General features: G+C 38.3%; 1 protein-coding gene across 1 annotated transcript in view; it reads right to left on the bottom strand.

Annotated features, from left to right (window-relative positions):
* SUCLG2 (succinate-CoA ligase GDP-forming subunit beta) overlaps positions 1-25,967 on the bottom strand; it is a 224,439-nt gene that overhangs the window by 72,820 nt on the left and 125,652 nt on the right. Inside the window, exons 6-9 of the mRNA XM_088134364.1 lie at positions 24,711-24,800; positions 19,974-20,070; positions 6,174-6,335; positions 3,552-3,694 (exon numbers count right to left, since the gene is read on the bottom strand). Coding sequence (XP_087990490.1) covers positions 3,552-3,694; positions 6,174-6,335; positions 19,974-20,070; positions 24,711-24,800 — 492 coding nt within the window. The remainder of the gene's footprint in view (positions 1-3,551; positions 3,695-6,173; positions 6,336-19,973; positions 20,071-24,710; positions 24,801-25,967) is intronic.

The following is a 25,967-nucleotide window of genomic DNA, read 5'->3' as shown; positions in this document are numbered from 1 at the left end:
AGATTAAAAATGGTCAATCTCTGTGACTAGAAAATCCTTGAAACCAAAGCCACTCAGTCTTTCTTGGGTTTAGCTTCAGCCTGTTCCTCCCCAACCAGATTTACAGGCACCAGGTAGAACAGGACCACAACACTGCTTGTCAAGCCCAGGGATGAGATATAAAACTAGATATCACCCGCATACTGATGATATCTGACCTCTTGCAAACAGATTGCCTACACCTATGTAGATGTTGAATAGGAGTGGGGAGAGCACTGAGCTTAGTGGGACCCCATAGATTAAGGGCCTTGGAGTAGATCTCCCCTCACTTACCAGATTAGAACTGAACCACTGCATTATAGTGCCCCCCACTCTCAATTTTACTGTACTTTCTTATGTTTCTTCTGACACAGAGCATGAACATCCTGGAGTCAATCATACTGTCACTCTCAGACTTAAAGGTCTCCTTTAAGCACAGCACAGCATATAAATACATGATCTGTGGGGATATGTGAGTGGAAGATAATGGAGAAGATATGGAAAAAATTCAAGGACAGGAACCAAATCAAATACCTTCTCTGCCATTATATTCAAATGGGTTAGTGTGTGGCCTTAAAGTGCATGGCAGGATAGGAAACTGTGAAGAAAAGGAAATTTGTAATTCTTCTACTAAAAGTTTCTATAGCTGGTGGGAGACTGATCACCTGCAGTACATCCATCAAACCCCCAATTAAATCCTTCTCCCAAATTGAGGGAGGGAGGGAGGGAGGGAGGGAGGGAGGGAGGGAGGGAGGAAGGAAGGAAGGAAGGAAGGAAGGAAGGAAGGAAGGAAGGAAGGAAGGAAGGAAGGAAGGAAGGAAGGAAGGAGGGAAAATTGTATCTCAGATGGCTTGTCAGCATGAAGCAATCACCCTGGCCATAGCAGTGCCCAAAGGGTAAAAGCTAAAATCAGTCACACTGCAGGGCCAAGGGACTAGCAGTTAGAAAGTGCTTCATTTAGAAAGAACTGGAGGGGAAAAAAACAGGGAACAATAGCTGGAGTACAGACGAACACAGTCAAAGGAATGAGAGTTAATAATTTTTTTTAAAGGATGGCAATAATTTCTTTATGATTTGAAATCTACAACGTACAAAGCTACAGGCACCAATTGTAGCTACATGTCAAGACCTGACATTCCTATTAGCAAGGTGCCCAAAGGCAAACACAGTTTTTAGCAGGACACTTATTTTGGGGGGGAGGGCAGGGAAGGAGGGAACACACCTTGTCTAGTGGGAAAATTTAGAAAAGATGCATTTGAAAGAGCAGCAGAGTGTATGCAGGAACAAGAACCAAAGCAGTTGGCTGAAAATAGAACAAGAGAACAAAAGGGTAGGGAGACAAATATCAGGAGGCCAAAGTGCTTCTCTGGTGTGCAAGAAACAAGATAAATATTTTGCAGATATAAAGAGCAAGGGCAAGTGAGCAATATTAAATAAAACAGATCAACGAAACAATGAAAAAAAGAGCACATAAAAGAAAAACAAAAGCATCCAACAAAATTGAGACAGATTTTTTTTTTTTTAAAAAGGATCAACATAAGCAGATATTCCAATAAACCAGCCCTTTCGATCATTTGTCAGGGGAGGGAACTGAAGCTTAAAATAAGAGACCAGACAGTTATGTTGAACTACAATACAAAACTACAATACCTCACAGCTGGTAAAGTTAACAGGCATGCTAGCCGGAAATTGTGGAAGTGATAGCCCAATACATTTGGAGGGTTCCTGGTCAGAAAGGCTGTGGGCAAGGCCTAATGAAGGTGCAAAAATCTGTTCAAGTTGTTTCTTAGGCCCCACTGAGACTTACCACTAAAATCAAGAGGACATCCTCCTGTAGTGATCATCCAAACCAAAGAAACACAATTAAATTGGCTGTTTCTGTTGTGTTCTAGCCAATTTAATATCCTTCTTTTCTTTGGATACGCTTATCCAGAAGCATGGGTGGTTGGTCCTTCATCTATATGGTGTGATTCTATGCAGCTGAAAAATGTCTAAAAGCATATCCTCCCTACTTCCTTCACATATTAATAAGAGGGATGGAGCTGATCAGGATAACAACAACTCCTCCTCCAGTATCTGGCCATCAAATGTTTCTAGGATACTGACACCAATTATATTATTATCTTAACACTTATAGTCCTATGCTGGTGAGCAAGTACAGGAAAGTTGTCTATGTAGAAGGACAGCTGTGTTAGTCTATGGTAGCAAAAAATCAAAAGGAGTTTAATACCACCTTTTCAGACTAGCAGATTTTATTAAAAAAGCATAAGCTTTTATAAACTACAGTACACTTCATAAGATCCATGGAATGGCTAAATAGATGCAGGATTTGAACTGGGATGAGGCAGGTTACAGTTATGTGAGTTCAGCAATCTCTCACTCAGTTGATATGCCTGAACTACCCTTATTTGAATTCCATGTAAGGCACACAGGCCAAACCTTTCACAAGAAAAATAATGGACAAAAATTTCATATCAGGACCCAAAACAAGAACAAAGTAATTTCAGAGCATTTTAACTACCCAGGACACTTCATCATAGGTCTCAAAGTAGTTGGCTTAGAATAAAGGAACTTTATCAGCACTATTGAGTGAGAGCTTATGTCTTTTAATAAAATATAATTAATGTAATAAGTGTAATTAATTTAACAAAATGTGTTAGTCTGAAAAGGTGCTACCAAACCCCTTCTGAAAGATCTCTATGTAATTTCTGGAGTTCTGGTGCCTTGTATAGGAGATGCAGTGGGTAAATGGCTCCTACACCACCAGCATGCCATCTGACCATCTGGACAAACCTTTTCCATATATGTTTGGAAAACATCTTCTAGGGAGATGGGCAATGACAAATGTGAAATATAAATAAAATAAAATAAAATATTACTTTGAAACATAAAAGGGCTGGTTAAAACTGAAATGCTTCTAAATACCTGATCAGTTAAGACATGAATGGTTTGCTGAAATGAAAACTGTGTTTGCCATACAGGGTAGTTTTGAGTAACTCTGTCATGTGTAACAACTGGTGATCTAGAATAGAAACATCTCTCTATATGCATTGAAAGAGGCACCCAGACAAATTAGCAAGGCCTGGATTAATACCATGAAGTGGATGGAAACAGCTGTACTTGGAGTTCTTTGAGCTTGACTGTTTTCCTGCAAATGTCTGATGTGCACTGATGATGTTATCTAGCCTGGTAATGAAATCTCTGCAGGAAAACAACAAGGTCAGAGACACCAAGAACCCTGAACAACATATATTTTCTACCACTGAAACACTGGTACATGAAGACTGCTTAGGCCCATCTGACTTTTTTGCTTATTTGAACTGTGAGACTTTAGAATGAAATCAGCAAATAAGAAGCTACTGTAAACTAGATTGAACAGATGAGACTTGCAGCTATCACATCTTCAGAAGGAACAGTACAGTTGTTGCAGTTTCACAGTTTACATTTTAAAGTACATTTTTGGATTTATGAAAACAACATACAGTTGTATGTATTAAGAAATCTTCTGTCAAAGTCAAGTTTTTTTGTTTTACCTTGGGATCTGCAGTGAGCAATTTGAATGCTTGATACACTTGGGCTTCCTTTACACCTCCGCCAAGATCCAGGAAGTTGGCAGGTTTTCCACCATTAAGGGAAATTATATCACAGGTTGCCATTGCAAGTCCAGCGCCATTTACTGTAATTAAGAGAGTTAAATCATTGAATTTTTTAAAAGGTGAAATATGAATATGTGCAAATGTAGTTCCAAGGTGCCAAAACCAAAAGAGAGGGAGAAGATAAAAGAAAAAGAACAGAAGTAAGAAGAGAAAGGAATAGATGAAGAAAAAAATAAACCTATGGAAGGCTGGACATTTGCTTCCAAGTCCTATGAATGTGATGCAATGTGCCCCAATTTATAGAGTTAAAAAAAAGAGGGGGAGGAGACCCAGAAACGCTGAATGAATAAACCACAGCATAAGCAAGCAAGACACCAAATACTGCCAATGTCTATTTCAACAGAGTTTGTCCTCAGCACAATAATGCTGGGAATGGGTATTGCTTATGCCTAGTGATGAGAAAAAGACTTAAGGCAACTTTCTGCTCTTTCTTATACTCACCATCTATCTCAATGTATGACTCAGAAAGAGCAGAAGTAGGGAATAAGTCTCTTTTGAATGAAAAAGCAATCAATTCCCCCTTTTCCTTGAATATTAGTAAAGGGGTGAGGAGTGCTGGTGAGTGATCAGGTAGTGGGAGACATCTGAAAAGATGGAGCATCTAGAAAGGTGGGGGAGCAGAGGAGGAAACAGGGAGGCTGAACTCCTAGGAAGGTGCTATGTAGGCTGGAGAACATTTTATCGAATCTAACTCCCTGTCCCCTCTTCCCACATTCAGTACAATAGAGGAATAAAAAAGAAGTAACAAAAGCCAATTATAAAATCAGAAGAAACTCCATATTTCACTTCTTCATTTTACTCCTTCACTTACCACTGATCCTTTAGTTAGCAGTTTTATGGGCCATGCCTAATTTATTTAACATTGCATAAAACAAATACTTTCTAACAATATATTTTTAAAAAGTTATCCTTTTAGCAATTTCCCACTAGTTACTGTTTTGAAAACAATGTCTTAATTTTTCTTTTTAAAAACTGCTGGGTTCTTTATACATTAAGGGCTCTCCGCATTGCAAAGATGCTTAACTCATGAATGAGGGAGAAGAAAATGGCTTAGTCCATTAAAATGACAACTTAGGAAAATTCCATGCGGATAAAGGAATTATGAGCTCCCGACTTAAAATGCAACTCTGTGATTCCTATTAAAGAATAAACATGACATGAGAGATGTGCCATTTTTTTGTTGTTCATAATAAAAATACCAGAAGTTAGGATCTGGACTACACAAACACACAATACACAGCTTCCAGTCATGGGAAGCAAAGAGCAGAATTGGGAAAATATTGTATGAGAGAAAACAGTTAAACTTCATTCCCAATAATCATTTTGTGACAAAATGGAAACAGACACATGTGGCTGTTTTGAAGTTAAAAATGATGTGGAAAATTCTAAGGTTGTCCGTGTATGATATCTGAAACTTAAGTGGCTCTTCTGCAGAAATTTCAGAGTAGTCTGCTGCCATGAGAAACCAATACATAAATAATCAGAGATATCCCACTTATGAAGCTCTGTGAGTCTCAACCATCTACTATAAAGCGTTGTTTTATAGTTTCAGATTATGGCTCATGAGTGAGTGACACAGAAACTTAAATTTTGTATCATTTCATCTAAGGTGGTTGTTTAATGTGAAAAAAAAAATAGCATCAACATTCTTCACCTTGGAAAGCATTCTCTTTCATTCAGAAAAAGAGTGGTATGAATGAAGATTTTAACTTGTGAGCAATTACCATATTGATTGCTTTTGATATTATTGTACAGGAGAAAAAATACAAGCCTTGTAAAACAGCCAAACCATTCTGAAAAACATGTGCTGGATACATTTTTCCTATATGTTTTTGGTTGTTTTATATGGAAGTTTTTAAATTATGTTCATTGTCCAGTCACTTTGCAAGATGGGCGTTTATATAAATCAAATCAAATCAAATCAAAAATACCAAATACAGACTCAGTCTCTATTCAGATGGCTTATAATATAGGGGCAGGTTCATACACTGGCCTGGCATGTAGATGGGACATGTGGCAGTGCACAAGTGTGCATCTTTGGTTCATGAAGTTCATTATTTCAACAATAAGATTCCAAACGAAGCAGCAAATCCATGTTTTGCCATTTGGTATCTGTGGTGTTTATAGAGATAATGTACCAGTGGTGTTAATCTAGATGCAGATTAAGGGTTAAAAACACTGCTAGTCTACATTCCTTTATGCAGCTCTAACTCCAGTAGTTTCCCAACCATTATGGAGGGAGCTGGGAGTCAAATGGCAATGTTAGGCATGACTGAGCTCAGGTGCCTTTAATGGAATTGTTATTTTCTTTTAATGGAAGTTTTCCTCCCCACAAAACCAGTGCCTTTTCATGCTTAGAAAAACCCTTTACTTCCAAAGGTATTTGTCATAAGTGCCTGTTGAAAAGCTTCAGTCCAACTCTGTTTAGTTGTGTAATGATAGGCATATGGTTTTTCAGTCCAGACCAGGAAGTTATAGCAACAGGATGCTTTTGCTCACCAAAACAGGCAATGTTTCCATCCAGACCTATATACTTCAAGTCGTAGCAGGCAGCCTCATTTTCCATAGGTTCATTCTCAGATTTGTCATCCATGGCAAATATCTTTTTTTGCCTGAACTCAGCATTGTCATCAAAGTTTATCTTGGCATCAAAGCATACCACTAAATGGAAAAGGAAATAAAATTGGAAAAGGAAATAGAATTAGAATTCCATTATGACAAATTCCAGATCTGAGACAGAGCTGTCTGATCTCAAGGACAACTGAACTGAGAAGGCCTATTCCTGAATGCTGTAAAATGTATGCAATTTTTTTTTTTAACCAAACCTCCTTAGTCGATTTAAGGGGCTTACAAAAGTAGATATCAAAATTCAACTTGCCACAAACCTACTAAGTGTCAAAGGACCCTCAAAAAAATATTTTATTCTGTTATATGTTGCCTCCATGTTGCTTTTCTCTCAGCCTGAGTATATGAATGGGATAGGCTTAAGTTGACCTTAGCTGCACTGGAATTAAAATAGTGTTTTCTTCCTTAAGCTGATGGGTACAAGATGTGTAAAATCTGTTATACCTCACCACCCATTATGTCAGAGATGATGATCAGTAGAGGGTGTTTATTGGCTATTTCAGGTTGAGGCATGCTCTTTCCCTTCCAGTCCCTGATCAGCCCTACCTGCAGATATTCTGCTGTTGTCTCTCTAAAGCAGTGGCTGGGAATGTGGCATGCTGGCTGGGGAATTCTGGGAGTTGAAGTCCACACATCTTACATTTGCCAAGGTTGAGAAACACTGCTCTAAAGAGATGGATACAGCAGTACTATACCAAAGGTCAGAATTGTACAATAATGCTAGACTACTCAACCGACAGCATTCTCCATGTATTAAATCTATGTCTATTACAGGTTTAGTGCGAATCTGAAATAGTGAAACAGTGGAATAATGCAATAGAGAAATGGTTTAACACTGAAATAACATAATAGACTTGCCACAAGGGCTCTGTGGGTTCACAGGATCTAATCCATCTCACAGCAAACAAAACATCTCCTGTGATTTTTTTTAAAATTAACACAGCAGAGCAAAGCAAGTTTCATTTTCAAGCAGTGTTTCATTTCATTTAGTGCAGTTAAGAAAGCCAAATTCCTTTCTCTCTGTTCTCCTATCTTTCTTACTGATAAAAAGGCAAGAAGCAGCATTAAATCATGCCGCAGAGTCAGATCAACAGAGACTTGGTGGATATATAGTGGCCAAGCCTTTCTAGGCTACTTACATCTCCACTAGCAAAGAAAAGATTCCCAACTGGGGTAAAATCTTGGGTTAAGTTAATGTGCATAGTTTAATACTGGCCAAATTAGAGCATTACTACCTCAAGGTTTTATTCCTGTGTCCTACTTTGAGATAAGTGAGTTCATTATGCTGGCTGCAATTCTCTCTCTGGGGTTGTCAGTCTCATTCCCTCTCTGGCAGGAGGTGGCCTCTTTCTTCTGGCTTTCTGTCACGGGTTCTGTTCTAAACTGCACCCAATTAGACTGACCCAGACTCAAAAGAGCCACAAAAGCACTGGACCCTGGACCAGCAACCTATAAGAGTTGGGGAGAGGTTTTATTAAAAAAAAAAAAAGATACAAAAGTGAAATGTGAAACTTACAAATCTATATGTGAGTGCTTTGTATTGTCTCTATTGGATATGCTATTACTATTATTTCTATATTACTACGCTAATTACATTATTGTAATATATTATATCCCCTCTGGGGGAGATGGGCGGCATATACATTTAATAAATAAATAAAATAATTACTATACTCTATTACTATTCAGTTACTATTACAGTATTTCCTCTATACTATAACTATTCTATTACTATTATGCTTCTTCTTTACTATTCCTATATTACACTCTATAGTATGTATGTGTATATATTATTTTTTTTATATATATATACACACACACATATATACATACAGTGGGGCAAAAAAGTATTTAGTCAGCCACCAATTGTGCAAGTTCTCCCACTTAAAAAGATGAGAGAGGCCTGTAATTTTCATCATAGGTATACCTCAACTATGAGAGACAAAATGGGGGGAAAAATCCAGAAAATCACACTGTCTGATTTTTAAAGAATTTATTTGCAAATCATGGTGGAAAATAAGTATTTGGTCAATATCAAAAGTTCATCTCAATACTTTGTTATATATCCTTTGTTGGCAATGACAGAGGTCAAACGTTTTCTGTAAGTCTTCACAAGGTTTTCACACACTGTTGCTGGTATTTTGGCCCATTCCTCCATGCAGATCTCCTCTAGAGCAGTGATGTTTTGGGGCTGTCGCTGGGCAACACGGACTTTCAACCCCCTCCAAAGGTTTTCCATGGGGTTGAGATCTGGAGACTGCCTAGGCCACTCCAGGACCTTGAAATGCTTCTTACGAAGCCACTCCTTTGTTGCCCAGGCAGTGTGTTTGGGATCATTGTCATGCTGAAAGACCCAGCCACGTTTCATCTTAAGTGCCCTTGCTGCTGGAAGGAGGTGTTCACTCAAAATCTCACGATACATGGCCCCATTCATTCTTTCCTTTACACGGATCAGTCGTCCTGGTCCCTTTGCAGAAAAACAGCCCCAAAGCATGATGTTTCCACCCCCATGCTTCACAGTAGGTATGGTGTTCTTTGGATGCAACTCAGCATTCTCTCTCCTCCAAACACGACGAGTTTAGACCAAAACGTTCTACTTTGGTTTCATCTGACCATATGACATTCTCCCAATCCTCTTCTGGATCATCCAAATGCTCTCTAGCAAACTTCAGACAGGCCCAGACATGTACTGGCTTAAGCAGGGGGACACATCTGGCACTGCAGGATTTAAATCCCTGGCAGCGTAGTGTGTTATTGATGGTAGCCTTTGTTATTTTGGTCCCAGCTCTCTACAGGTCATTCACTAGGTCCCCCCATGTGGTTCTGGGATTTTTGCTCACCGTTCTTGTGATCATTTTGACCCCACGGGGTGAGATCTTGCATGGAGCCCCAGATCAAGGGAGATTATCAGTGGTCTTGTATGTCTTCCATTTTCTAATTATTGCTCCCACAGTTGATTTCTTCACACCAAGCTGCTTGCCTATTGCAGATTCAGTCTTCCCAGCCTGGTACAGGTCTACAATTTTGTTTCTGGTGTCCTTCGACAGCTCTTTGGTCTTGGCCATAGTGGACTTTGGAGTGTGACTGTTTGACGTTGTGGACAGGTGTCTTTTATACTGATAACAAGGTCAAACAGGTGCCATTACTACAGGTAACGAGTGGAGGACAGAGGAGCCTCTTAAAGAAGTAGTTACAGGTCTGTGAGAGCCAGACATCTTGCTTGTTTGTAGGTGACCAAATACTTATTTTCCACCATGATTTGCAAATAAATTCTTTAAAAATCAGACAATGTGATTTTCTGGATTTTTCCCCCCATTTTGTCTCTCATAGTTGAGGTATACCTATGATGAAAATTACAGGCCTCTCTCATCTTTTTAAGTGGGAGAACTTGCACAATTGGTGGCTGACTAAATACTTTTTTGCCCCACTGTGTGTGTGTGTCTGTGTGTGTGTGTGTGTATGTATGTATGTATGTATGTGTGTGTATATATATATATATATATATATATATATATATATATATATATTTAAAATGTATATATAAAATCCCACCTGTATTATTTTTATAAATAACTCAAGGCAGCGAACATACCAAATACTCCTTCCTCCTCCTATTTTCCCCACAAGAACAACCCTGTGAGGTGAGTTGGGCTGAGGCAGAGGGACTGGCCCAAAGTCATACATGCTGAGCCTCTTCTTTTTCCTCTGGACCATCCACTCCCTTTGAAGGAAAAACACCTCCTTCTATTCAGTTGCTTTACTCTGTTTGCTGGTGGCTGCAGAGCTTCCAAAAAGCCTGTCTCCTCCCACAATAAAGTTGTAGCTGTATTGGCAACTCTGCTGTGCTGATGCTGGGGAGAAGGCTCAGATAGGAGGGGAAGAAGGCAGCACAAGTGCCTGCAATTTTTCTAAGCAGCCTGCTCTTCCACACTTCCAAGAAACAATTTGCATCTAATAGACTTGTCCCATGGTATCCCTCTTCAGCTGTCTTTTACAGAACTTGCCAAGCTCCACTTCAGGGGATTTCATGCTCCCCTCGAACTAACAAAACTTCAGTAGTTCAAAAATGCCTAGTCTAGTCTAGTCTAGTCTAGTCTAGTCTAGTCTAGTCTAGTCTAGTCTAGTCTAGTCTAGTCTAGTCTAGTCTAGTCTAGTCTAAACTGGTAAACCCATCTTGGTCTGCCAGCCATTGTATCCCCACTCACCTTAAACTCCAGCTCTCTCACAGCAGCAGCCCCCTTTCCTGTGGGAAAGTTATAAACACCTATTCCATTTTCACTGTACTCAGGGTCACTGTCAGCTAAAAAGAACTGGGTGCATATGTGACCAGATGCTAGAGAGCCAAGAGTGACTGCAGATTGTTGCAGGACTGATTTTGTATAGCACTGAAATGATAGGACCAACTTTCCCGCCAGAACAACTGCCTCCTAAACAAAGCATGACAGAATCTGAAAGTCAGTTGTTGTTAACATAAAGAAAAGAAAGGACGAGGAGATAAATTCCATGTAAAAGTACTACTTGTGACTCATCTCTGTGACTCTTAACTTTTTTTTTTCTTTCAGCTTCATTCAGCTTGGGTTGGGAGAGAATGGGGGGTAAGAAGAGGGCACAGGAGCTCAGAGTTGGCAGCCAGAGTCCTGCAGCCAGAACTGTCCTCTTTCAGCTACACCACTGAGATTCATGGTATTTTTCCAGCCAGGAGTGACATGCTGATGGGGGAGATGGAGGCAGCAAAGCTGGGGGAGTAAACCAAATGTAGTTGGATATTAATGCCAGTGGTAGCTTTGTTGTTGTTGTTTAGTCGTTAAGTCGTGTCCGACTCTTCGTGACCCCATGAACCATATTGCGCCAGGCCTTCCTGTCCTTCACTGCCTCCCTGAGTTTGCTCAGTTTCATGCTCATTGCTTCAGTGATGCTATCTAACCATCTCATCCTCTGCCGTCCTCTTCTCCTTTTGCCTTCAATGTTTCCCAGCATCAGGGTCTTCTCCAAAGAGATCTCTCTTCGCATTAAGTGACCAAAATATCTGAGCTTGAGCTTCATTATCGATCCTTCCAATGAGCAATCAGGGTTGATTTCCTTTAAGATTGACTGGTTTGACCTCCTAGCAGTCCAGGGGACTCTCAAGAGTCTTCTCCAGCACCACAGTTCAAAGGCATCAATTCTTCGGCGCTCGGCCTTTTTTATGGTCCAGCTCTCACAGCCATACATTACTACTGGAAAAACCATAGCTTTGACTATGCGGATCTTTGTCGGCAAGGTGACGTCTCTGCTTTTTAATATGCTATCTAGGCTTGCCATAGCTTTCCTCCCAAGGAGCAAGCGTCTTTTAATTTCATGGCTGCAGTCTCCGTCTGCGGTGATCTTGGAGCCCAAATAAATGAAGTCTGTTACTGCTTCCATTTCTACCCCTTCTATTTGCCAGGAATTGATGGGTCCAGATGCCATGATCTTAGTTTTTTTAATGTTGAGTTTCAAGCCAGCTTTTGCACTCTCCTCTTTCACCCTCATCAAGAGGCTCTTTAGTTCTTCTTCACTTTCTGCCATTACGGTGGTATCGTCCGCATATCTGAGGTTGTTGATGATTCTCCCTGCAATCTTGATTCCGGCTTGTGATTCTTCCAGCCTGGCATTTCTCATGATGTACTCTGCATATAGGTTAAATAAGCAGGGTGACAGTATACAGCCTTGTCGTACACCTTTCCCTATTTTGAACCAATCGGTTGTTCCATGGCCGGTTCTAACTGTTGCTTCTTGGCCTGCATACAGATTTCTCAGGAGACAGGTAAGGTGGTCTGGTACTCCCATCTCTTTAAGAATTTGCCACAGTTTGTTGTGATCCACACAATCAAAGGCTTTTGCATAGTCAATGAAGCAGAAGTAGATATTTTTCTGGAACTCTTGTGCTTTCTCCATGATCCAGCGAATGTTGGCGATTTGATCTCTAGTTCCTCTGCCTCTTCGAAACCCAGCTTGTACATCCGGTAGTTCTCGGTACATGTATTGCTGAAGCCTAGCTTGTAGGATTTTGAGCATAACCTTGCTAGCATGTGAAATGAGTGCAATTGTGCGATAGTTTGAGCATTCTTTGGCATTGCCCTTCTTTGGAATTGGAACATAAACTGACCTTTTCCAATCCCGTGGCCACTGTTGCATTTTCCAAACTTGCTGGCATATTGAGTGCAGCACTTTAACACCATCGTCTTTTAGTATTTTAAATAACTCAGCTGGAATACTGTCATCTCCACTAGCTTTGTTGTTAGCAATGCTTCCTAAGGCCCACTTGACTTCACTCTCTAGGATGTCTGGCTCAAGGTCAGTGATCACACCAGCGTGGACATCAGGGACATTAAGATCTTTCTTGTATAGTTCTTCTGTGTATTCTTGCCACCTCTTCTTAATCTCTTCTGCTTCTGTTAGGTCCCTGCCTTTTTTGTCCTTTATCATGCCCATCTTTGCACTAAACGTTCCTTTCATATCTCCAATTTTCTTGTAGAGATCTCTAGTCTTCCCCATTCTATTGTTTTCCTCTATTTCTTTGCATTGTTCATTTAAGAAGGCCTTCTTATCTCTTGCTATTCTCTGGAAATCTGCATTCAGTTGCTTATATCTTTCCCTTTCATCCTTGCTTTTCGCATTCCTTCTTTCCACAGCTATTTGTAAAGCCTCATTAGACAGCCATTTTGCTTTCTTGCATTTCTTTTTCTTTGGGAAAGTTTTAGTTGCTGCCTCCTGTACAATGTTACGGACCTCTGTCCATAGTTCTTCAGGCACTCTGTCTACCAAATCTAATCCTCTAAATCTATTCATCACCTTCACTGTGTACTCACAAGGAATATGATCTAAGTCATACCTGAGTGGTCTAGTGGTTTTCCCTACATTCTTCAATTTAAGCCTAAATTTTGCAGTAAGAAGCTCATGATCTGAGCCACAGTCAGCTCCTGGTCTTGTTTTTGCTGTCTGTATAGAGCTTCTCCATCTTTGGCTGCAAAGTATATAATCAATCTGGTTTCGGTATTGACCATCTGGTGATGTCCATGTGTAGAGTCGTCTCTTGTGTTGTTGGAAAAGAGTGTTTGCTATGACTAGCTTGTTCTCTTGACAGAACTCTATTAGCCTTTGCCCTGCTTCATTTTGTACTCCAAGGCCAAACTTGCCTGTTATTCCGATTACTCCTTGACTTCCTACTTTAGCATTCCAATCCCCTATGATGAAAAGGACATCTTTTTGGTGCTAGTTCTAGAAGGTGTTGTAGGTCTTCATAGAAGCGGTCAACTTCAGCTTCTTCAGCATCAGTGGTTGGGGCATAGACTTGGATGACTGTGATATTGAATGGTTTGCCTTGGATACGCACTGAGATCATTCTGTCGTTTTTGAGGTTGTACCCCATTACTGCCTTTCCCACTCTCTTACTGACTATGAGTGCAACTCCATTTCTTCTAAGGGTTTCTTGCCCACAGTAGTAGATATAATGGTCACCCGAATTAAATTCACCCATTCCCGTCCATTTCAGTTCGCTGATTCCCAAGATGTCGATGTTCAATCTTGTCATCTCATGTTTGACCACATCCAGCTTGCCTTGGTTCATAGATCTTACATTCCAGGTACCTATACAATATTGTTCTTTACAGCATCGGACCTTCTTTTCGCTTCCAGATACATCCACAGCTGAACGTCCTTTCGGCTTTGGCCCAGCCGCTTCACTCTTTCTGGAGCTACTTGGAATTGCCCTCCGCTCTTCCCCAGTAGCATATTGGACACCTTCCGACCTGAGGGGCTCATCTTCCGGCGTCATATCTTTTAGCCTTTTAACATTGTCCATGGGGTTTTCTTGGCAAGGATACTGGAGTGGGTTGCCATTTCCTTCTCCAGTGGACCACATTTTGTCAGAACTCACTGTCATGACCTGTCCGTCTTGGGTGGCCCTGCACGGTATAGCTCATGGCTTCACTGAGTTACGCAAGCCCCTTCGCCACGACAAGGCAGTGATCCATGAAGGGGAGTGGTAGCTTACTACTGGCTTATTCAGTAGGTATTAGGTGACACTGCACAAATGGTGCCCCCTGATGTCCAGACCAGCAAATAAATCTTTTTTATTTCTTATTGCTTTTAAAATAATGACAGAAAAAGAAAAAAAGGAACAAAACACAAAGATAATCATGAAAGAAATATACACATTGTCAAAGGAAAAAGGAAAAAAAGCACACAGCACAGCAAGTGCTTTCAAAAAAAGTGAAAAAAACAGGAAAAAGAAACGAAGTATAATATATCATTATTTATTTAATTTATTTCTAAATAAAAATGTTAAATATAAATATTATTTATTATACAATTATTTCAATTATTATTTTTAATTTAATAATTATTTAATACTTAATAATTAATTTACATTATTGTTGTGTATATTTATTGTTTATATTTATACAATTATTTATTATTTATTATCATTATTATAGTTAATTACATTAATTAATTTAAATTAAATTAATAATTTGATAATTATAAAATATATAATATTATAAAAATAAATATAAATAAAATATAAATAAAGATGTTAAATTGCTGGAATCCATAGCTTTGTTTGGAAGGGCCTACCTAATCAAAAAAATAAAAATAAAGATCAGCTGGAGTGATAGCATTCTGAAAGAATAGAGGAGATGGTCAGAAGCAATGTCACAGTTCTCCCTTCTCGGTAAGGTGGGTCTTCGTAACTGCAGACGTCTCTCTCCTACAACAGCTAGATTCTCAAAAAATATTTGTCTCTCTCAAAACAGCTACATCCCCCCCGCTCCATGACAATAATTTCATTAGAGTACCCACAACATGCCCTCAAAATTCCAAAGTTGCCCACTGGCCCAAAAAGATTTCCTACCCCCAGTATGAATCCTCAACTGCTTTGATTCAGTCTGAAATGCCTGCACAGGGAATGTAATTTTAAACAGAATTAAGAAAGCCACACTTCCTAAAGAAATCTCTACAATAGAAGGCTATTACTCTACAGTAGCCAGATCTTATCAAGAGGGCTGAACCAGTCTGAGCAGTGCACTAGAAGAATATAAAGAAATTGGAGGGGTTCAGAGGGAGACACTGAAGACAGGAACCACATATGCATGTTACATTGGGGGAAAAGTTTGGCGTCAAACTATTATGGTTGATTCCTTCTTCACCCTTCCTTATTTAATATTAACTTTGTATGTATTCAAAAATAGCATGGCAGATAGCTAAACCTCTGGGGTCCCTGGACATCGGCAGGAAAACAAAGTCCAACACGTGTGACATCATCACACAAGTCATCGTTTTGACACCACTGCTGTGAATGTTGCTGTTGAAGCCTGCTCCTGTAATATGTATAGCTAAAACTGAATGCATTCGCTTTAATGGTTCATTTAGTATCAATCAAAACTGCAAATATGAGCTGCTCTCTACCCTCAGCACCAGGGACCCAATTCGGACTAGAACCGCCATTACCTCTGAATGAAGAAGAAAATCAGGTATATACTAGCTATAGCTTTATCATTTTTTTAAGATCCTAAGGGATGATGGCTTGATACCACACGGTATCACACGGAGGAAAACAATATAGACTAGTGTTTCTCAATCTTGGCAACTTTAAGATGTGTGGACTTCAACTCCCAGAATTCCCCAGCCAGCATGGCTGGCTGGGGAATTCTGGGAGTTGAAGTCCACACATCTTAAAGTTGCTAAAGTTGAGAAACACTGATATAGACTATACATAAACATTCATGTTTCAGTTTCTAGCCTTATCAAAAGGCTATCTCTGGACTGTAAAATTTATTTATTTACTGGATTATTTTTTTATCACTGTAATCATGTGACTCTTGGCAGTATGGAAGAGAAAAAGTGCCAAATACTAGGCAAACATTTAATTATCTTTGAGGGATGTGGCCCTGAAAATGTTGTTGAACTACAATTCCCATCAGCTTTCAACTGTGGGCTAATGAGGCATTAAAATTCACAAGGTCTTCCTCCTCCCCAAATTAAGGAAAGGAATCAATCCTAAATTTATATTAAGACTATCAACAGAATCCAGCTGCAAGACACAGCATTAATCATCCACAAATAATACATCCTCCACTATTATTCTAACCTATATAATTATTTGTTCTATGTGTATCCAAAATGCCACAGGGAACTTTCAGAATGGAAAAAAGGGAGGGTGGGAGTGCTAACAACTTTTATAAATTTTTATCATTAATCATTTGTCCCATAATTCAGTTTAATTTGACTATTTTACATTATAGTCATAAAGCAAACACACTTCATCATGGCCATAATTCAGCTTTTTGACTTATTGTCTTCTAATACACTAAATTATTTAACTTATTGTCTTCTGTTGCACTAAATTATTCTGAAATAATTTTATGCCATTTGTTGTCTTTTAAAAATCACTTTAATTCATTCTGCTGTCTAAAAGAACAGTTCCTTAAAATAGAAAGAACATCTTGGTTACATAAGTGAATATCTGTACCTTTTAACATTGTTGTCAAATAAGACAGAATATAATTCAAAAATCCAAAGTATTCTACTTACTTTACTAAAATGGGAAATTGTTTATTGAATGTATCCATAAAATAATAATTAAAAAAAACTGGGCAAAATTATGCTATTCTCTCCACAATTGTGCAAGCTACAACTGATCACAATCAGTTGTAACATTTTGAGAGGATACAGAAAAAAAAAGTGAAATCAATTGGGCCATTAAGGATTTATTTAGGAACATTTTCCCCGTATTTCAGATTTATTTATTCCACCTATCTATCCCTCTAATTAAATACTGTCGCTTGTTACAGTCACCAAATTAAACTTTTCTTATTTCGTTTTTATTAATTTGGCTGGGAAAAAGGATAACTACAGTTACCTATTAACAAGCCAAATTCTAGAGTTTACACACATACAGTGATATCAATTACAATCTCACAAAAAATACAATCTGAAGCTCCTTCTCACCCATGTTTCTTGGGAGCTGGCTGCTTTGCTACAACAGTATTACAGGTAGTTCTCGACTTACAACCATAATTGGGACCAGAACTGATGCAGTCGTTAAGTGAGCTGTGCCTGATTTTACAACCTTTTCGCCATGGTTGTTAAGCAAATCATGCAGTTGTTAAGTGAATCCGGCTTCCCCCATTGACTTTGCTTATTGGAAACCCCCGGGGAAGGTTGCAAATGGCGATAACATGACCCCAGGATGCTGTAACTGTTGTAAATACATGATGGTTGCCAAGTGCCTGAATTTTGATCACATGGCCATGGGGGCGCTGCAACAATCCTAAGTGTGAGGACTGGTTGTAAGTCACTTTTTTCAGCACCAGCACAACTTTGAACAGTTGTTAAACGAATGGTCGTAAGTCAAGGACTACCTGTAATACAAACCAATTACTTACCTGTACCTGCAGTTCTTCATATAATCATCTATGAATTCATACATATGGGTTATGCACTTGCACAGAACTCCATTCAGAATCAACTAAAGCTACAGAATTCTTTGTCAGAAGCCCTGCCCTGCATGCAATTAAGCACAGCTTCCATTGATCCTCTTTAATTCCTAAGATCAATGTAGTGCATCAGAAGGAATAAAGTCACCTGACACCAAGAAGATAGGACAATTTGCAGATGACTATTCAAACAACTGCAGTAACACATTCTTCATCATGGTCTCTCAGATTGACATATATGTGTAAGTAGCAAACTTATAACCTGGAGAAGGGTCCAGTTATCATAAGATAGCCAAGGCCTTACGATGCCCCTCCAAATGTTGCATCTCTCTGAATGCTGGATGAAGGCAGAGGGATGAACACATGTGGCTGTCTGGCGAAGCTCCAGTAATGGAATCCCTCAGAAGAAAGCTGCCAATACTGTCACTGCTGTTTTAGAATAGTACAAATCAACATTGTTGCTTAGCCAGCTTGCAACAAAACTTCATGGTTGTCTCTGTCTATGAGCCATACCCTATAAATGGGCCTTGGAAGGCAGAAATAAATGATAGTTTCAGTGGAACAATACAAAACAGTCTAAGTAGAAGGCATGTACATGACAGACATTTGAGGGGCTGGGAAAAAATAGAGGCAGTTTAATGTCTTAATTAAACTAATTTAACTTAATTAATTAGCAAAAACTAATTTTGGAAAGAGGGCGGTATCCATGCAAAGAATTATTTTCTTCGTATGAAATGTAAGAAAAGGAGGATTTCTCTAAAGCAGTGTTTCTCAACCTTGGCAACTTGAAGACGTGTAGACTTCAACTCCCAGAATACCCCAGCTACCCATGCTGGCTAGGGAATTCTGGGAGTTGAAGTCCACACATCTTCAAGCTGCCAAGGTTGAGAAACACTTCTCTAAAGGCATATAGCTCTAACCCAGTGAGATCTTTGATTGCCTCTTCCCATCAGAGGAAGTGAATAGAAGAAGTAGCCAGAGGTTCACAGGGATTCAATATTAGCATAGAAAGAACAAGAAAGAGGCTTGAGGTAGAAACTGGTGGAGATTCCAGTGGATAGATGTTAGGAGAAAAGAGAAGTATCCCAGTGAAGAAAAAAAAGAAGATGGTTGTTTTAATTGCAAAACAAAGGCCCAAAATGGGTGGTGTTTTTTTTTAATTGATTGATTGAGTGCCCCAAATAGGTGGATTGACGTGATACTGCCAAGTATCAAATTGTTTTTTTCAAATACTTGAAAGGACTTCTATTTATCTGCAGTACAATCCCCTCTACCTTATTCCCGACCAGTTGTGGAACTGAATTCTCCAAGGTGTAAGATGGAAAGAATCAGGGTTTGTCAAGATTTGTCCCAGATGGATGGAAAGTAATAAGGATGACTTGGGAGACAGAAGTACTCTCAATGGGAGAGAATGAACAATGGAATGGACCATAGATGCTGAGGCCATCAAGATATGTGAGAAAGAACTGAGGCCACAAGATGTGTAAGAATGAAATCCCTGTCTATGTTCACACGGAGACTGATCACCAGGAAAATAGATAAACATAGATATAGCAGAGGTGCTTGGTCCCTATCAAAGGGTTGTGTGATGATGTCAAAGGAGAAAAACTGAAGTAGTTCACTGGGAGCCTCACTAAGCTGCATGATGTGCACAGAGAGCAGAGCTTCTTGTAAACAACTCTGTAAAGATGATCCAAAGAGAACAGGAAAGGGGAAACTTGATTAACTGAAACATGAAGGCAGCTATGAAAGTTGTTCTACTTTCAGTTAGGATAGTTTATAAATGTCTTCCATAAATAAATAACCACTAAAGAAGAAAAGGATCCTCCGTGGAAAGATTAAATGCCTGTTAACTCAATAGAATAAATAAACTCCCTCCATGACAGCCTGGAGAAGATCTACTGTGATTTTCAAACTGCAGTTCCCAATACAATCCTGTTGGAATGAATGTCAAGATGCATATAATGATAAACCATATTTACACTAAACCATAAAAAGGAAGGCAGATTTTGCATGGGACAAGTGTATTCACAAGCATTTGCATTCTCTAAGGCACCATTCTGATACTGAGAATGTGAAGTTTTTAAAATGTCTTTTTAATGTTCATCAGCACTGGCTTGAAGTACTGAAACCCCACACTCAAGAAAGTTAATCTAAAAACTGTTACTTTGCTAGATCAATATGCAATCCCCCCTCCTTTCTTTTTTAAATTTCATACCTTGTCCTTCTGGAGTTTCACCAAAGGGATTCACCTCAACTTGAGTGGCATCAATTTGCAAGAAAAGATTGTATAGCTTCTTTATTTGATCTGCTGCCTGAAGTTGAAAATGTAGTGCATAATTACATAAACAGAAAATCAGAGAAAGGGGGTAAAGAAAAAAGAGAATAATTCTAACTTATAGCAATAAACCTATTTGTATTTTCTGCATTGGTAAGAGAGGTTAAAATGTTAACATTCTTTTATTAAATGGAAGTGCTTTATATTGTCTTCAAATTGATGGCTGATGCCTTAGCCTCTTCCTCCCTCAAGTAAAAAATTGATTGCTAGTTCAAAACATTGTCAAATATTGCATAAAGACTCACTCTTCACAGTGCACTAAATAGGGCCTTGCAGGAAGAAATAACAGCATCATTAATTCAAACAAACTTAATTTAAGCACAATGAACCAAGTTTGAGAGTTCATAATGAATACATTATGCTGATATGGAAGTTAAAGTGATTACCTTAATGAGACTAAATTCAGAAACTGTGAAGCAATATGCAGCTGACAAATGTAGATTAGTTGCTGAATTTGTTTAGAAAATACTTAAACCCGCCCTTCCTACATCAAAATGTGACTTCTGCTGCAGAAGCAACAGTTGAAAAATTGGGTTATTTGCTCTCACAACTTGGCTTGTATTCATTGTGCTTAGTTTTATTGATGTGTGACTGGGATTAAACTTCTCTGAATAACTTTCCATCTGTATTATCTTTCTTTTCAGGGAAAATCCCTCATCAAGTAGGTGACATATTTTAAAATGTACAACAAATAAGCTAACAATGAAAGTAACAAATACTTAATACATAAAGCAGAGGTGGCCAATCATCCCCCAACATCCAAATTGTGCTCCCACACCACTCCACCATAAATCACTCCAACATTCCATCAACAAAGTTTGGAAGTTTAGTGTACTTCATGTGAAGAAGAAGGTCTAGTACACTTCCTAAGAATTGATTTTCCTTGTTTAAAAAGTAGTTGATTGCTTCCTTGTTGCAGTGATCTGGCAGGAGGTTCTTCCTTTATTTCTTCTCCTGCCTCCCAATAGTTTATTGATGATTCTTCCTTTTCCCATTTTACTTTTAAAGCAATTTGTGATGTAATATTAATCTGATGGAAAGTGATAACCCGGATAGGAAGAATTTGAGTTGACTCCACCCAAAACAATGATGCTAAACACAATGGTCTACTAGTCATCAGTGATGTCACAAACATTAACCAATAGGTTCTCAGGTTTCGTAATAAGGGATACCCCTTACCAATTTCACAAGATGCCTGAGTGATGCAAAATCACACTGAATGCTAGGAATGCATAGTTCTTTTTGCAATATAGGTTTGTTTATGTCACAGGAGGGACAGTATCAGCACTCTTCCATTCTAAACTTTGAGTGGAGCCTCTAGACTTCCTCCAAAAGTTGCTCCAAAAATGGAGATTAGTTTTAAGATTTAGATTTGTCCTCCTTTTTATGGGGGGGGGGGAGCACAAGCCCCCAACATACTACTACTACTACTACTACTACTACTACTACTAATAATAATAATAATACAGGTCTTGGCCCAAAGGAAATTGAAGACCTCTGCTTTAAGACTGTGCCATCTTAAACAAGCAAAACAAAACAAAAACAAAACATGTAAGACAAACATGCCTCTCTAACATGCAATTCATGTTTAGTGCAAGGCTATTTTGAGTGGAATCTTTAACCAGAGACCTTCTCAGCTGGTGGTGAATCCAGACAGCTTATGTGAAAGGAGTGGTATGCCAGCAGCAGACACGTTAATGGACATCTGAGGTTTGCCATTTTGATCTTCTGTGACAGTCCAAAGCAATGCTACATTATGCCATTGTTGGAAATTAAAATGCCAACAATGCTTGGGGACTTGGGTGATGAAAATGGTAGCTGTTTGGAGCACTGAGCTTTTAAAAAAGGAGGACTAAGAGGCAAGGTCAGCAGCAGGCAATGCCAGGAATAGTTGCTGAGATCAAGACATTATTATTTTTTTTATTCCACAATTTAAGTCATTCCGGTGGGATTTATTATTCCCACTAATATGAGCAATTTTATGCATTTACGAATGTGGGTAGTGCAGCTGTCAACTCTTTTTCCAAATGCATTTAATTTTAATCTGAATTAGCACTTCCACTTAACAAGTAACATAAAGCCTAGTGCTATGCAGTTGAATCTGATATAGTTACCATAAAGTAAACTTAAAGTAAATTTTTCCACGTTGATGCTTGAAAAGAAATTCAATAATCATGCATTATTTTAGAAGATTGTTAAATAGCCATCCTCACCAAAGAGACAACTAAAAGGCTATCAAGCATGATCAAAATTTATCCACAGCTTGTTAGACATTAGATTTTAACTGTAGTACCACAATTCTTCTAGTATCTACCTATTGGGGAATATAAATGATTATTGTAAGACCAAATTAAATAGACCTTTGGTTACACTGATGTAGCCATTAAGTTTCTATGCTTCTGTAAATCACACTGCAAAGGTTATAGCACATGGGAAGAAATGTATTAGCTGTTGTTTTGCTAAGCAGTTCATGCATTGTGCTAATAATGACATGAAAAGCTAAAAAGATTTAATAATAATTCTCTCTCATTAATGATACTGCTAAAACTTCAAATGGGTGTTAATCATCTTAATGTTTATGCATTTGTTAATTGCACAGTTGGGAGGGAAATTAATTAAAAGTGGTATATTAAAAATTCAAAGGTTTTACAAAAGTGGCATTTTGATGATATGGGAAATTCTGTAGAAAAACAATTTATCATCTTTCTCTTTCCAGAACAGTAAAAAAAGACCAAGCTTGTTGCAAAATGAACTCAGAAAGACATGGTGACTTGCATTAGTTTCAAATCCTGAGAATACATTTTAAAGCAGCAAACTGTATACTGAAAATCAAAATTTGCTTATGTTTTCTATTCATGTTTCCATGTGCATCACTAGATGAACACGAATAGACAGAAATTCAGGATGGATAAAAATTAACTACAGAAGTCCTACTACAAAGTATAGTGATGTTACCAATATGAATAGCTTTAAAGGGGTATTAAAACTTTCATGGAATGTAAGGTATTAAGATGTAAATGGCTACTAGTAAAATGGGCTTATATTAATTCAAGTAAAAGAGGCAATGTGTCTCTTAATACAAATTGCTAGGAATGCAACTAGAATTGCATTCAGGTCCAGTGGGAGAATTTCCACTGGTATCTGCTTGGCCATTATGGGAACCGGATGCTGATTTAGACACACTTCAATTTGATTGCACAGAGTAGCAACAAGATTAACAGTACATTCAACAGCCATTAGGATCAAGCAGTTTCTTCCTACTGTCTATAACTTTTCAGAATGAATTTCCTTAACTAGAAAAAACATAACATTTTCTTTAGCATCCAGCCCAGAGTGAGGTGCTGTCATACAGTATCAGAGAACTCTGTACCATCGTATAGAATGCAATATATATGTATATGTTCTCTAATCAGCCCTTGGTGAAAGATCAGTGGCTCAGTATGGAGGACTGGTTTTGTCCTCATCATAAAATTTCCCCAGGTATGATGATCTACACACCATTACAAAAGGTACATATTCACTTGTACATATTACCCATGGTCTCATTATCCTATGGTTTAGAGTAGTGTTTCTCAACCCCAACAACTTTAAGAGGTGGGGACTTCAACTCTCAGAATTCTGGGAACTGAAGGCCATACTTCTTAAAGTTGCTGAGACTGACAAACACTGGCTTAGAGTATCTGTGATGATAAAAAAAGGCCAGACCTCTATAAATATGTAAAGGTATCCATGGTTTTGTCCCTCTTTTTCTTAATTTATGCATGCTCAAAATGACAGATAGGCTTTTGTGCATGTGTAAGATATATTTAAGAATAAGGATTAGGTATTCCATGCATTGTGGTATTCAGTGCTCCTACTTCTCTCTTGCCCAGTCAGCCTGGTCATGAATGTGGCTTTCTCATGGCTGCTGGCCTTCTCCTTTCAAACAACTCACTTGTGTCATGTGGCTCATGCTGATTTCTCACTCTTTTGTAATCTCGATGGAGAAGCCTCTTGATTATTCTGTTGAATGCTAGTGCTGCTTTAGACAACACACAGCTCACTCTGATGACCATCTGATATTTGGGGTTGGGGTAGTGTTGTTCCTTCTGAAGCTTCCTGCCACAGCATGAGCCAGGTGGTGAGGTAATTATGTGGAGTCTTTTCTTAACTGAACTCTTGGATTTAGCCAGGCCATCTCCGCATAGCCTCACTCCTTTCTGTACATGGAAAGAAACTGGTTCCGTTTTATGGTCATGAAGCACTACAAGGTTCTGGGAAGGTCCTTTTGGATATGTCAAGGGACAGTTTAAGAAGCTGTCTGTAAAAAACAGCAGGCATTTCCAATATACAGTGGAAAATCTATTCCCCAAACCAAGAAGAGGAAGAGTTAAGCTCCAAGAATAGATTCTTGCAATTTAATTTATTGTTGTCGTGGTCTAGCACTTATTTATAATATATTCTATTTTTCCTAAATGCTTAAAACGTGAAACAAAGTATTTTGATGAAACAAAGACCATCAATGCCCTGTATACAACCGGTTCATTTAGGGATATAGAAGAGAAAGATCCTAAAGCTGAATTTAGCAAAATGGTTTGCTAACATCTCAAGATAAAATCTAATTTCTGTAAAAATTACCTGCTGCTGCAGAGGCCCCTTGAATCCTAGATTTTCTGCCAGCTGTATTGCTTGAGTATCCTTTACACCTTCAAAAATATCTATTTCTTCCTGTTACAATAAAGTGCATAAACAAAAATATTCAGCTGGAAAACAAATGTATAACTTCAATGGTTAAAAAATACTTAATATATTTCTGCAAATTAGCAATTAAAATTTGGCAAGTTGCCAAAATTCCAAGATTGCAGCTACAGGGTATGTTATAATTACCACACTCTCCATGAAAAAGTCCCTCCAAAAACTGTGTAATTCTTCAGGGTGGCATGCTGACAAGACAATCTGACACCAGTTTTCACTTTTAATTACTGTACAGATGGCATTGATGAATACGTATTCTGTTAATTTTTATGACCAATTTTGGCAAGAAACCAAAGCAATGTTGCTAATGCTCAACAATATTCCTCTTCATTTTTCAATTCAAATACACATTATTGTTGCTATTGTTTACAGAATGTTATGTGCTCACCAAATTATAGACCAATTCCATGTTAAGTTTAGTTACTCTGTCATTAAGCATTCTTTCATATAGTAGCCATTCCTTACTCCTATAATTTGAAATAATAGCAGACTTTAAAGTGAAAAGAAATTAATGAGTAACCAATCTGAAAAGTGTAATGTTTACCTGATGAGTAAATAGGGGGTTAATTTATAAATCAATAGAATCAGATCCTGTTGCTATTGTTTGTCTATATCACTTCAGACTGTCTACAATATTTGAATGCACCTCCATCAGACTACCTTACTGAACAGAGAAATTAAGGTCCTTGATAGACCAGATTTCCTTATGGGAATGGAAATTAAATAGTCTACATTTCCTTTGTAGTGGTACAGTCTATGAGAAACTCTGTTCTCTGGCTCTCATATTTTAAAGGGTGGTTGTTAAGGCTAGAATCTCATACCCATTTATTTGGCTATAATTCCCATTAAATGCAATTAGACTTCCTTCTGAACAGGCATGTAAGGATAGCACTGCAAAAAAAGAATAAACTAACTAAGTTAGCATTTATTAACTTACAAAATTTACTAATTAGCAAAAGCTATTTACAATGGTTATCTTCTCTTCCAAACTTATGTCACACTTTGTACTATATTCAGATTCTCTCTCTTAACTTGTAGTAAAATAACATGTTGAAAATGTTCATGTTCCATTCTGCTGTCAAGGTTAAGTGTGAGTAAATGTATGAACCTATCCTTTTATAGATCTGCTATCCTCTAAGT

The sequence above is a fragment of the Python bivittatus genome, unplaced genomic scaffold (genome assembly GCF_059951505.1).
Source record: "Python bivittatus isolate LINGU-HERP-01145 unplaced genomic scaffold, Pbiv_v1 ctg000080_np1212, whole genome shotgun sequence".
Classification (NCBI taxonomy): Eukaryota; Metazoa; Chordata; class Lepidosauria; order Squamata; family Pythonidae; genus Python; species Python bivittatus.
The sequence above is the reverse complement of the archived record's forward strand: the minus strand, read 5'-3'. Positions and strand labels throughout refer to the sequence as shown.